The sequence below is a fragment of the Xiphophorus hellerii genome, chromosome 5 (genome assembly GCF_003331165.1).
Source record: "Xiphophorus hellerii strain 12219 chromosome 5, Xiphophorus_hellerii-4.1, whole genome shotgun sequence".
Taxonomy (NCBI): domain Eukaryota; kingdom Metazoa; phylum Chordata; class Actinopteri; order Cyprinodontiformes; family Poeciliidae; genus Xiphophorus; species Xiphophorus hellerii.
Genome location: NC_045676.1, coordinates 11,434,230 through 11,448,456, shown reverse-complemented (window position 1 = coordinate 11,448,456; position 14,227 = coordinate 11,434,230). Strand labels below are relative to the sequence as shown.

Genomic DNA, 14,227 nt, shown 5'->3' with positions numbered 1-14,227 from the left:
ACACTTCTGTTTTTGTCCCAGTACCAGTGAGTCAGAGCATCAGATAAATCCAGATGATAAATTAAGGCAAATCTATACCTAATAATTACCCATTGTGGACTGTTCAGTGAAATTGTCCATTTTGGGAAAGTGAGGAAAAAGGAAACGGTCGTGAGTAGTGTTGTAGTTCACAGAGTGTACACTGGCAGTCAGAAGGATGTAGGACACACACATTCAGTTATTTCAGACCCCTTCCAGGAATCTCCCTATCTGTTTCACCTGTGGCATGCTAACTGAATCAGTGTCAGCATGCGGACATACTTACAAGGCTGGCTCCCCCCTCCCTCCTGTTACCTCCCAAATCTCTCCATCCTCCCAACTCACCTCTTTCTTTTTTATTCTAGCTGCAGTAGTTTTTCTATTCTCCCTCTTGCTTTTCTTAAATCTCCTTTCCATTTCTTACTCCAACTCCTTTCCAATCTGTTTTTATGCTCATTTTTCTTCCCCTTCTCCCTCCATCTTCTTGTCCCTTCACCTCATTTCTGTCCTCCTCTGCTCCTACTTAGTCCAGCCTTTCCCCCCATAGCAGCCAATGTGTGGTCCTGAATGCAGGGACTTGGTCGTGACTGATTCTTTAGGGTAGAATGCAGTGGTGTGTGTTATTTTATTTTTTGTAGGACTTTTAAAAAAATTTTTTTTACCTAATATGTGTTCTAAGTTTGGGAAAGCATGCTGTGTCTGTCAGTGATTGGTTGCCGGCCACGTGAGAGTGCGCGATTTGCTCTTTTTTTAATCCAACTGGCTGACTGTCTCCTTACACCTGTAGTTTTTTTTTTTTTGTGTCTGTTCACAAGCTGTTCATGCAAACATAAATAATGGCACAGTCATCTCCTTCCCCTTTCTCTGACCGTTTGTTTTTGGAAGGGAACGGCGGTTGGGCACATTTATGGCTTTAAGGTCTCTCTCCCTCTCTGTCTAACACAGTGGGGAAGATGACGCACGTTGCCGGCTGCAAACAGCCCAAAAAATAAAAAAAATAGCGTCACATACAATTACGGATAGTTTTGCTGAGTTAGTCATGGAGTGAGAGAGAAACACAGAGCCGTAGCTACATCCTTGTGAATGCTGTACTGCACCAGATTAGCCAGTTTTGCTGACTGTCTGCTTGTTAATATTTCGCTCTTCTCAGCAGTTTTCTCTCACAATATAACCCTTTAGATTCACTACTAGTCATCTGCACTGCAAAAAGCAAATAGTGAGCATTGAACAAATGTTTCATTTTTCTTCCTGTCCCTTCCCACCTGTCCCTACATTGTCCCCATGTCCTCCTCTGCACTCCCACATACTTTCATCCATCTCCCTCTTCTTCCATCGCCTTCTCACAGGGTGGCTATGCAGCGTATCGTTATGCCCAGCCGGCTGCTGTAGCGACTCCTGCAGCAGCAGCCGCTGCAGCAGCAGCTTACAGTGACAGGTGAGTTAATAGTTCAGGACATCTTAGGACATCTTTAAAACATTTAAAACACAAACAATTAAACATTGACAGGAGTCTTTTAGGATCTGCTCATTCAACCTTTTCATCCACCTCTGAGAGACCAACATGCAACGGGATCACATTAAAAAAGTTATTTACACTGTGTTGATAAATTAATTCACAAGTAATATGTAAATTTGAATTTGTTCACAAAACTTCTGTCAGTTTTTGTCGCCATTGACAAAAAATAACATTAATGAAAAACAGAATGACAAAAATAATTCACATTTATGCAAGCAAACAAAAGCAAAAAATGTATATCGGAAGGAAATATAATTCCAACAATATCTAATTTTAGTAATAATAAATAAAAGCTATGATCAATCCTAGGATAAATATTAGAACTGAGTGTAATCAAACATTTTCGTTTTCAAGATGTGACGGCTTCTAGAAGTGCATTCCTCCAGGATTTCATACTTCAGTCATACTTTCTTTTGCAGCATTTTTCCTTTCCTAAAATGCAGTTAGACTTAGGTAACAAACTAAATAAAAATATGGTGTCAAAATTAATATGTAAGTATAGATAAAACAATCACAAACTCTTCATTATCTCATTGTTGCTGTTTATTATTTTTTGTGCACAAATGTTGCTATTTGTCTCTAAGCATAACGTGATGTTTCTCACAGCTACGGACGAGTTTACACGGCAGATCCCTACCATGCTGCACTGGCCCCAGCAGCCTATGGTGTTGGAGCCATGGTGAGTTTAAGTGAGCCGTTCTCCACTAATACTTCATATGGCACCAATGGAAGAAGTTCATACAATGTGACAACTTCTGGAGTCAAACATCTAATATATTTTCTTCAGACACTGACCAAAAACATGTTGCTGCAGCTATTTACTGTGTGTTAACATCTAGGAGGAATGCTAGAGAGCGATTATTGAGTTCCTTTAAGGAAGGATCTGCAGATGTTTTTTTGTTTTTTTTAACTGAAAAAAGGAAATGTAAACACTTTCCATTTTCTTACCTGTGAAACAGAGGTAATTTCAATGGTCTAGCTGTTGACTCACTGCTTGAGTGGTCTGTCATCACCATATTTGTACATTTTCAGGCTCTATACTATAAAGTAAGATACATAATTACACTATGTTAAGTCAGTGTTTTTAGGTATCTCACAGCTGCATTCATCATGCAGGGAGAGTAAGCATGTCTAAAGCAAACAAAGGATGGGGTGATTCATTATAAGTTATGTTATGAGGTCCTCCCTGAAACAAATGCAAAAAATCTAAATATCTTTTTGTATTTTTTTTTTCAGGCCACACTCTACAGGGGAGGCTACAGCAGATTTGCCCCTTATTAAAAGACACTACATGACCCAGGGCCTCCCCTCTCCCATTGAATTATTCCGAAAGAGCTCCCTCTGTTGTCCTGGAGGTGGACTGCGCCCTGTTTTAAAGCGTGGAGTCAACCACAGCAAAGATATTTCAGACCCCACCCCAGAGCAATTCCATGTTTTCTTATCTAAGCTTCTACAAAAATAGAGGAATGCTGTATTAAAGACTGAAGGGTCGCCTTTACATGAAAAAATAAAAAATCTGACTGAAAAATGGCCACCTTCTCAATTGCACGGCTGTATTATAGTCTCCCCCTGTTATTCTCTCAGCACTCAGCAGCACAAGATTTGGGGACAGAGCCCAGGCATTCTTCCAGAGGCTGTATGTGGATAATGGACATTTGAGCAGCTGCCTTAGAAGGAGCCGAGCGCCGGCTGGCCTGCACACACTCTGAGGAAAGTAAGAGGGAAGCAGACAGTCTCGAGAGCAGAAAGGTGCCTTCAGTTAGAGCACCCGCAAAAAGATTTTTGAACCAGAATGGCGAAATAACAAAAGCACCCAGTGGTGGGTTTTAGAGTCCGTCTTCAATGTCGGCAGATGGTAAAGGGATGAGTTTCACTCTTTCAGTGTTCTGCTGTGAAGAAGACTGAACCCAGCATCTTGGAGAAATGATGGAAAGATGAAGGAGGGAGGGTTTATTAGAGCTGTTCCTTACCTCAAGTTTCTCTTTGTATGTGGAAATGGTAAACCTTTAAACTTAAAAAAATGTTATATGCAAAGAAATTAGTTTAGAGAAAAAAAATTACCAAATTATTATTATTATTATTACTGTTGTAATTATTCTCATTCTTCTTACTATAAAACCATTTTTTTGTTTGAAACAGCTGCACCACTGTGGTGGAGGTTCATCAGTGAAACTCGGGGGGTATAATAACAACAACAACAAAAAAATGCATCTTTATTACAAACACTCCACTCTTCAGTAATATACCAACTATATCTCACGTCTTCTTGGTCATGCACAGAATTTCACTACACAGTCTGTGTGCAGCCATCATAAAACACTACAAAAAAGTGCAACACTACACTGTAAACATGCTCCTGTTAAGTTTACATCCTGTTGGAGATCATCTGCTTGCAGCCGTAGGGGTTGTTCAGGTATCTGGTGGTCTGTTTATTGTAAAGCTCTATTATTTAGATTTTCCCCTCATTCTTCATCTTTTATAGAGTCCAGCAATGGATGAGTCTTCCTGAAACATACTTTAGTTGGTAATTGCGTTTAAGATGCTGCCAACAGCAATTACTGAGCAAGACAGAGATTCCGTTGGTGAGTTGATAGTGAATATTTAAATGCAAAACACATTACTATTGTGCATATTTCTATACTATTGTACCCTATATTTCCAAAATGTGGCTTTTTCTTTTGACTTTTATTTTGTGTTCCAAAGATTTGTAGAAAGCACATTTTTCTGCCGTATAAATATATATATATATATATATAAATATAAATATATTACTTGTGTTATCATTATCATGCTCTTATAGCTGTCTTTATTTACGTTTTAAATGTTTTTTTTGTTGTTTTTTTTAATATATAAAAATGTGTTTTATCACTTCTTCAGTAAGGTGCAAATTTCAACTTTTATTTTTTGGGCTCGGATTAAAATTCCTGAGCTGAGAGCATACATCGATAGCGTAACTAAAGGTATGCCGGTAACGTCACCAAAGTGTTTAATTTTTATTATTTTGTTTTTTGTTCAATTTATCATAGGAATTGTTGTTGTGATATGTAATCATTATTTCACCAATTACAAAAAGTGCTTTTTTTCCCTCGTCCCTTTGTTTCAGTGAGCCATAGAATGAATGAGACCAGGTCTGTGGCACTTTCATTAAATTAACCTCTTTTTCTTTTATGTTTTTAGTTTTTTTTGTTTCTATTTTCTTCTTTTGCTTGATTTGTTTTTCCTGTATTTTAATGAAGACTCCTTATCATTTCAGTGGATAGTCAGTTTGAATGACTGAAAGTGGTTTTACTCATGCATACACAGGTTGATATTCTGGTTTGGCAAATCATATACATTGTGTAAAATAGGACTGTTTTTAAACTGTTTTTGGGGTGGGATTGGATTCAATTTTTATTTTTTAATGTCCCATTTTTTTAACTATTGAAAAAAATATATTTTGGGCAGCCACATGTTTTTTTTTTCCTTTCATTTAACAGTTCTAGTTCATCCTTTTGGTTTGGTATTTTATCTAAATATAGAATGTGCTCTGGACTAAATTTTAAAAATGGCACTAGCCAAAGATGTTAAGTTTCCAGCATGTTCTGGTTCCCAACCTGAAAAGTGCTCAAAAAAAAAAAAAAAAAGAAATTCACGAAGATGGACTTTTAGAGCCACTACTGGCATGGACAAACCAGCATGAGTGATAGTTGTCATGTAAAAAAAAAAAAGAAAAGAAAAAAAAAATGTCTTGCATGAATCTCGTGAGTTCTCATATTTGATTCCTACAGCGGAGAGCCGCAGCACCCTCCATCACCACTAAACTTCCTGATGGGCAGCTAGCGGTTCCAATCTAGCTGACAACAAAGAGCACATTGCTGTTGGCAAAAAAAATAAATAAAATAAAATCGCCTGCTGACAAACAAAATGGCTGCTGAAGAAAATGGAATTTGGCAGCTTCATTTTTCTGTCATGGCTTTCTTGGCCCTGTATTATAGAAAACTATGTGGTCATTCTTCATAGTTAATATAGTTTTTCAATGAACGGTCCCTTTGTCCTGTCTGTATCCCTTTGACTACCATTGTTTAATTTTTTTCCTTTTTTGTTATTGAATGTCCATATAAAATGTTTTATATAAAATGTTTTGTTGTGCTTGAGCCTCCTGTTTGTTTTTCCTTTAAAATTGCATTGACTGTACTAATCAAAGAAGCTTTTATTCTTTTGTATTCAGCTTTTATATTTCTACTAAAATATACTAACTACAGTATATTCTGATAAATATTAGTACAACATACAGATTAAGAACTTCTATGTATTTTTTTTGTTTTGTTCGTCTGATATTTAGGGTTGTGTGATTCTGGGGATTTTGGTATCGATCTAAAACCAAGTCAAAATGGTTAGAATCCCCAATACCAATTCCAATCAAATTTTCTTAAAATGTATCATTGAATAATTTGGTAATTTGACTTCAGTTAGCTGATTTTGATTAAATGAAGGGAAAAGACATGAGGCAAATAAGTGTTTAATTTACTATCTACAATTTAACACAATGTATCAGAAAAGAAATAAAATAATTCCCATTTTACCTGCTACTATACACAATTGTTTAAGTAAGTCTTTAATTACAAAGGAAAGAAATATTTTTTTTATAGTTTTGTTTTTGGTCTTGATCCAACCAGCCCATATCTACGCATGGATAAGACAGTTTTGCAGAAGAGTGGCATTAAAATTTAGGTTGTTCTTGCATTAATGCTGAAAATTGAATTGTCAAATTACCACACTACTTGAATTACCGAGCAGGTACAATTATTTTGATTTCAACTGCACAAATTCATAAGACTTTATAATGTGTAAAGTTTTTTTTCAGTAAAATTTGGATAACAAAAGTCATGGTGATTATGCAATGTGGGATAAAAAGTCAAAGTTGCATAAAATGAACAGAGGTTGAATGCCGAACCACAATCACAAGAAAAAAGCCAGAAACAGATCGTTGCAAAGCCAAACTTTATTGACTTTAGAACTAATTATTTGGTCATCATGAGAATACTGACCACAGCTAGCACTAGCTTAGTCTTGGTATATATTTGATATGAACCTCCCTAGTGTGAACTAAATCCATAAATCCACTCACACTCCTGATTATTATACTGTCTCATTTTACCATTTCTTTTTCATCTTGTGAAAGCAGTATGTTCAAAATGGCTGCTTGTGAGAATGACTGTGCTCCTCCTTAGCTCCTCACCATCCCAATTGGTTCCAGTTTGGTTGGTGTTTTATTCATTTATTTATCTGCGTACAATAAGGTTGGATACGCAATTATTGGTTATTTGCTGAGATGTATTTGTGAACAAACCAAGCTCAAACACAAAGGTTACACCTATAGCATCAGATTGGAACAAAAACAGTGAAGATTATTATTTGCCCTTTTAAAAAGTAAACTTGCCAAGTTCTTTAAATTTCATATGGAATGTTAAAATACTTTATCAACATCGAAACCAAGTCAAATTAAAATCAAATTTAATTGCATTGTCATTCTCAATAAGAAAATGTAAAAAATGGCAGATGTATGGAAACACATGGGAAGTGCAAAGTATTGGAGCGATTGAGAATTCTACCATAAAGAATAGAGACTTCAGGGAAGTATACAAAACTCAACAATATATATATATGTATATATATATATATATATATATATATATATATATATATATATATATATATATATATATATACACAGCAGATTAAATATATATATATATGTATATATAAAGTTAAGTCACTTTATGTTAGAAGTGACTTAACTCATATTTGAAATTTTTCTGAGAAAGTGTTTTTAAGCATTACATCAACAAACACAAGGTGAGCTAACTCATTAGACAGAGAAGAGCAGGGAATAGGTCTGGAGAACAGGTTGCATGATGACATGCGGAGCTTTTCTAGATAATTCCATACTGAGTCAAGTCGCTGAGCTCCATGTCTCGGTAAGCTTCCTACAGACAGATCACTGTGATGTCTGTGGCAAAGCCTTCCAGGCAGGTGATGTCGTCATCGAATCTACAATCAAAAACAAGTCTTGACTCAGTGTGTATTACAAAGAGGAATCTCAATGTGCTTATTCACTGAAAACACTATTAAAGTGTGGACTTGGCTGCTGGAGTTTCTTAAAAAAAATACTTTTTCAATGAAATGTCTTCCAGAATATTACCATTAAAAATTAAATTCCCTGGTTCTATTTAGTTTCACTCTGAATTATTCTGCAGGAGAGTCATTGGTATAGTGCCATCTTTTCTCAAGTAGTGCTATTGAGTTAGAAATTGTTGATTATTTGGCATTTTATTTGATGCACTGATGTTTACCAAAGTCCTCTCTATTCCTTCAGTTATTTTTAGATACTAGAAGAAAATGTACAGTGAGTTGGGTAATCTCAGAGTTAAACAGCCTTTGCATGCTTTCTTACCTAAGACCCTACTACCCCTCATCCAGTGACATAACTCTCCCAGATTAGGTCAATTTATACACCAAAGCTATTAGTCCACCTTAAGAGCTTGTTATGCAAAGAGCTCATTCTTTTTTTTTGTTCCGGTCTATTCAAAGTTATAAATGCCAGAATATATCTTAACCTGACAAAAGTTAATTGGCTTAGAATATATCAATAAACTTTTGACAAAAGGAGATTTTGCTTTTGTATTTCCATTTGTTTTGACATGTCACAGAAAAACTCAAGTGTTCGGTTCACAGGGAGAAGTCTTGGTTTTAATTTTTAATTTATAAACCTAAAATCTTTTTCTTCTTACATTTTCGACCCATGACTTCAAATCTAACATTTTTGGTACTTTTATTTCTGGGACTTCTACTGCTTTGCCACAATTAGTGCTTTTCTCAAAGGTTTCTGTATTCAATCGCATCCTTGACATATGCCCCCTGGTGGAAAGTCACTGTTCTACATATGTCAAATATCAGTTTTATTCTAGTCCAAGACGACTTGCAAGCCCCTTCTAAAAAGCTGAGTTTTCAATAAGAATAAAGTCCTTGTCTTTAATTGTTACAGGGGATCTGGGTGATATTAAAAAGACCTATTTTTAATGTTATACAAATAACTTAGATATTAAATACTTAATGGAAAATATGTAAATACAAAAATGCATTAAGATATGTCTTGTCATACTTTTTTTTTTTCATGCAGTCAAATACCAAACTAAAAACTGCTGAATATTTTATAACTTTATGTAGGCATACTGTAAAACATTTTTTGATTAGGATTTTACAATATATTTCTATTGTAAACAACCAATGTAACGTCAATGTTATGATGTGGCTATTGTTAAAAGTAAAGGCTTTTCTGACTAATAATTCTTCTGTCCAGCTTTGAAGGGGTAATCCTTACTTTGCTATTTACACTTTATCTAATTAGTTTTAATCTGCTGTGTAATAATTACAGAGCACCCTCTGATCTGTTTTCATTCCAGCTTTTATTGATGGGAAGAAGCTTTGAGTTTTTGTATTATTATTATTATTAGTAGCTCTTGAAATCTTGGCTCCCTTTTTTAAGATAATTCCTGGCTGGATTTTTATGCCTCCTTAAGTAAACCAGACTTTTACACAAGTATCAGTTTGCTTTTCTTTGTATCACAGAAAACAAGTAATAATTCTTAGATACAGAATTTCAGATAATGTCTTCAGTGCGTTCCTTTCAGTGTTTTTAACCACAAAAATTGAATTGATTTTAAAATGAGAAAAATAACTAAACCCAAGCATATTTGTATTCAGACATTTAGCTGCTATAACCATCAGTTAATAAAAAAACACAATACACATTGACACTATAGAATCTAATCTTGTCAATTATAGGGGGAGAGTTTTGGATTCACAAAAGTCAACATCATTAGCTCTCTTCGAGATGCTTTCAAGAACCCCAATCCTACTTATTCCCCAAAGTCTAACACTACAACAATACAAATGATAAAATAGCCTTAGAAAAATTCTAAGAGGTAATTTTTCCAGGGTTACTCTAAAGCAAAACAAAACAAAACTAAAAAAAAGATGTTTATGCAACTGGCGTCATTCAGAATGTTACAGATTTCATCCTACCTTTGAGACAGTCGACTTCATGCTGATGTGTCTCTGGTCAGCTTCTTGTGTACGTGCATTCTGCCATGTGATTATCTTATATACTCCCCTCCCCTCTCTGCTTTCTAATACCCTAATATGTCCTGACATGTGAAAGTTTGTCACCTTGCTTATTGAAACAGCACTCTGTAAACAAAGCACAGTGCCTTGCACAAGTATTCACCCAAACTTACAGTTTTCATCATTTCTAATGTTATAATTTACATTTTGATGTAATTGATCATCACAAAATATTCCATAAATAAAGTAGTAAAAGTATATTTTGTCTTTCACAAATACAAATCTCTAAAGTGGCGCATGAATTTGTGTTCATGTTCCATGAGTCGATAGTGTGTAGAAACACTGTTAGCTGGCGTGAAAACTGCAGGTGTTTCAGATTATGTCTGGGTTGGGAACATTTGCATGACAGATTCTGACAACCTGCTAAACATTTTTGTTTGTAACGACTCAAGCAGCAAAATGAGAACCATTAAGTTTATAGAGAATGACCATTTAATATTCCTGAGTACAGTTCATTTGACTGATGTGAGCAAATGATGTTTACAATAAAGCAGAAAAGAATGGAAGCAGTTGATGCATGTATCCTAAAGGGTTTGCAATTTGTTGGAAGAAATGTAAAACTGTTACTATGATGTTCACAAATGACTAAATGTCGTGGAGGTTGAACTAACAACTATAATAACTTTAATTCTGATCAGAGAAATGCTCTGAAAGAATTGGAAAAAACAGTAAATTACCAAATATAACACAGTTACATGTAATGAGTTATTTCCCAACCCTGACAATTTTTGCACATCTACAGAATAACATCCTTCCTTCCAGACTTACATCAAGTTGAGCGAAGAACATTTATGATGAGAAAGTTTCAAAGGAGCAGTTGAAAGGATTATTTTACTACATACTTGTCAAAATGATCAGGGTCGTCTGCTGAAAGGCGACGCTCATTAGCAGCAGGTTCTACATGGAGTATCCCTCTTTTTTTAACACCCCGTCAGCAAAATACTTCCACCATCAGTTTCCATGGTATGAACAGTCTGTTTGTGGTGATTTATGGGATATTCCACCACAAATAGAGTTCTGCAGATAGGATATTACCAGGATATTACTTTGTCCTCACATGGCTTGTGGAAAAGGACCACAAGTGACTTTCTTTCAAGTGTCTTTCTTCTTGGCACTCTCCCATGAAGGCCAGGCTGGTGGAGTGCCAAACTCTGCAGGTTGTGGATGAATTGAAAAGCTAAGATATGTTCATTGCTTGGGAAATTGTCTCATCACTTAACAATCTGGTGTTTTCATGACTCTGTGACTTCTGAAGACAGTTAGGAGTGCTGAATTTCATTTAGGGGCATCATTGTAAAGGAGGATGAACACAAACAGACTTTTACTGATTTCTTTTGTTTGTAAAACTCAATCATTTGCTACTTTGCAGTCTATACAGTATTAAAATCCCAGTGCAAAGCAGTGAAAGTGCTTCTATAATGGCATTGCACGACTATCTAAACAGCTTTCAGTCATTTCACATTTATTCAGTCTCACTGTGGCTCTATGTCCAAAAACATAAAACCATATGTGAAAATATTCAAAAAGTGTACAGCTAATGTTTTCTTCTAAAACCATAGCCTTTAATAAAAGCAGTTTTAATTTCAGTCTCTGGTCAATTTGACTCTGACATATAACACATCTTAATAACATTTTGTCTTATAAAGTAATGTCTGACTCTTCGTGTCACGTTGATGATTGGTCACTTAAGGTCCTACTTACAGTCTGAGCGTTACCTTTTCACCTAAGGCCATGAAGGGACAGATTAAGAGTTGAATAATTAAGTACGCTTTATCTCTTTCCATGCGGCTGATCTCCTGCAAAGACTTCAAGGCTTCTGGGGTCTTATATCACATACTCCAAATCTTTGAGCAGGTGATCCTGAGACACATGTTTACAAATATATAGAATAAGTGATCATTTTTTTCTTGATTCCCAAAAAGAAAGGATGGAGAGCAATTTTTTTTAGATACAAACAGAAGAAAACTGAGAAAATATACTGTAGTTTTCACTGTTTTCAGGTTACAAGAAGTGCACAGAACATTATTTAAAAAAAGGCATCCAAAGTCCAAAAAAGAAAAGCGAGCAGAAGAACTGATCACCAATTAGAAACAACATTGCTCCTTGAATAATTAGCATAAAGAGACAGTTTAAAACTTTTGCAAGTATGATATTATTGCTAAAAGATATTCAAGGTTTGGAATTATTGAATAAAAATTGCAAAATTGGGAGCTGGGTGTCTCATTTGATTGAGTGCACGCACCAGCATTACAACCATGTCCAGAGGTTGTAATAGTTGTAATAGGTTGTAATAGTCAACCTCTGGACATGGTTGTAATGCTCGATGTGATCATCCTGGGTTCAACTGACAGTCCAGGACCATTTACTGAATGATTTTCCTTCTCTGTCTACCTTATTTATTGTTCAATAAAGGCCAGTAGTGCCAAAAAAAATCCTAAAAAAAACCAAAAACATAATAATGTACTTTGCAAAAGGGCTTTTCATCCAAATTGCATTGCAAAGCACCTCCCCTGTGGCTGTGCACAACCAGTCAGCTGGCAGAAGAAAGGAAGCTCCACTTTTCTCTTACTGTTAAAAATGACTAACATGGCTGTTTGCCCATATCTGGAATGATGGAAAACTGGAAATTAAAGGAGCACCAACCATCATTTATGTTGAGGTGTCGCTCAGTAAGCATTTCCAAGCTGCAGGTGTTGTGACTGTAACGCAGCTGACTGCAGGCTAGTAGATAGATCAATAATACACCAGCTAATGTTAGCTTTTAAACTTCCAGTATTACTAGAATACATAGTATTCTGCATATTAAGTATTTGAAAATACTAGATTTAACAAGATTTTATGGTAGATTTTGTGCTGCACATACAACATACTACATTCATTAGTCACTTTTCTGTTTTCAATAAAAGCTATGAGACCATTAAAAAAAACTATGCAAAAATAGTGTGAAATGGTCAAGACGCATACTGCCAATCAACTGACCTCAAATAACACGGCGGCTGTGATTCTGTTGAATTTACACGTTGACCAGCACGTCCATCTTAAAATACACCATGGATTTATATCTGGTCATGCTTTATCTCACCTATTTGCAGCTGAGCTGGTACAGGGGAGGGTTTGGAAAAGGTGCCAACTCAAAAGACTGACAGCAGGATTAGCAGCTCGGGGACTTTAAAAGCAGGCTCTCGGACCGGGAGAGGAGAAACACACCGAGAGCGGAGAAACGAACAAGCTCATCACACAGCTTCTGAAAAACACGGAACAACAAGGTGAGATGACTCTGCAATTTACTCAGCTCTTATACAGTTTTTTTTTTTTTTTTACTTCTTTGACAATCTGTTCTTCATAGATATGTTAAAAGTTTAAATTGTTAAACTATTAAATTGTTAAATATTTTACTCGATTAGCTTCCTTATTTTCAAACTGGACAAAAAGTGAGAGAAACGTTTGTAAAACTTTAAGGCACAAGATAAGTGTAAGAAAACCAGGGACGAGGTTTATATGTTTCTTTCTTTCTTCGCTTTCAGTGACCAAATAAAAATGGCAGACGTCGCAACTCCCGCTGAGAAGAAGGCCCCTCCCAAATTCAAGCAGAGGGCCGCTCGTACCTTCAAGAGCAAGGCACCTAAACCAGGCCAGAAGGGGTGAGAACCTGAAAGATTCACTTTAATATTTTAGGTCACATTTCCATCCTTCAGGTTTTCTTTGTTCTAATCAAAGCTTCTCTGTTTCTTTGATTTAGTTTTGGAGATGACATTCCAGGCATGGAGGGTCTTGGCACAGACTTCACAGTGGTCTGCCCATGGGAAGCCTTCGGCGACATGGAGCTCAGCGACTTGGCGAAATATGGAATTGTTTAGTCCTCCTTCCTTTGCCTTCACCCTTCTTGCCACTGTTCTCCCCCATGTGGTCCTAATATTGTCAATCAGGTGGATAATCTATTACCTTCATGCTGCACAGATGAAGCAGCTTTTGATGCTGTAGAGATTTGACCTGGAAATAAAAGAGGAATCCCTTCTGCACTTTATTTGTTCCCTGCCTTTCCATATGTTTTTTTTTTAAAATCTTGTGTTCATCTCTGCCTCCCTTTTTCCTCTTTTTCTGTCTCTATCTTCCTTATACCCAGTTCTCTCAACACAAAGGGAAGGAAACCGATAGAATGTTCTATGTGTATTTTCAATGTAACAAAAGGGACTTTGAAATCCGTCACTGCGATACCTCAGGAGTATTACAATCTTCTCCTCTTCCACCCGTTCTCTTCGAGGCTGCTGATTCAACACGAACAAATTCCTGTTGTACAGCCGAACGTCATGTTGGTCTTCCATCAGAAATATGTAAATCACATTATGCTTTAGCAAAGGATATTATCTCTGTCTGAATCAAGAAAAACTGTTGCAGCAAAAGCAATAAATGTGAGTGCTTTGCACAAAATATCTATCTTCGTCTCTGACTTTATTACCACCGAAGGCTTTGCTGATTATGATTATTGCAGCCGTTTGGAGTCAGTGAAGCAGAAGCTGGGGTTAAAAGCCA

The 14,227-nt window shown here is 36.1% G+C and overlaps 2 protein-coding genes across 9 annotated transcripts in view; both read left to right on the top strand.

The window, feature by feature from the left end:
* Positions 1–5,667, top strand: part of rbfox2 (RNA binding fox-1 homolog 2) — a 49,378-nt gene extending 43,711 nt beyond the window's left edge. For 6 of the 8 annotated variants that reach the window (XM_032562022.1, XM_032562023.1, XM_032562021.1 and 3 more), the window contains 3 exons: positions 1,365–1,453; positions 2,141–2,213; positions 2,771–5,667. In XM_032562022.1, the coding sequence (XP_032417913.1) occupies positions 1,365–1,453; positions 2,141–2,213; positions 2,771–2,815 (207 nt within the window). In that variant the 3' untranslated portion in view covers positions 2,816–5,667. Of the gene's footprint in view, positions 1–1,364; positions 1,454–2,140; positions 2,214–2,770 lie in introns of those variants that run through there. The other 2 variants (XR_004339191.1, XR_004339190.1) reach the window with 2 other exon arrangements.
* Positions 5,668–12,828: 7,161 nt separating this feature from the next.
* On the top strand, positions 12,829–14,129 carry LOC116719416 (retinal cone rhodopsin-sensitive cGMP 3',5'-cyclic phosphodiesterase subunit gamma-like). Its single transcript, XM_032561923.1, has 3 exons — positions 12,829–12,963; positions 13,222–13,338; positions 13,437–14,129. The coding sequence occupies exons 2-3, from the start codon at positions 13,235–13,237 to the stop codon at positions 13,552–13,554; spliced, it is 222 nt and encodes a 73-aa protein (XP_032417814.1). The 5' UTR covers positions 12,829–12,963; positions 13,222–13,234; the 3' UTR covers positions 13,555–14,129.
* The last annotated feature ends 98 nt before the right edge of the window (positions 14,130–14,227 follow it).

Bases quoted from the DNA above. Each gene is read 5' to 3' on its own strand.
- LOC116719416 (XM_032561923.1), top strand. From the start codon at position 13,235: ATGGCAGACGTCGCAACTCCCGCTGAGAAGAAGGCCCCTCCCAAATTC. The intron at 13,339-13,436 runs GTGAGAACCTGA...TCTTTGATTTAG, and splicing joins CCTAAACCAGGCCAGAAGGG to TTTTGGAGATGACATTCCAG.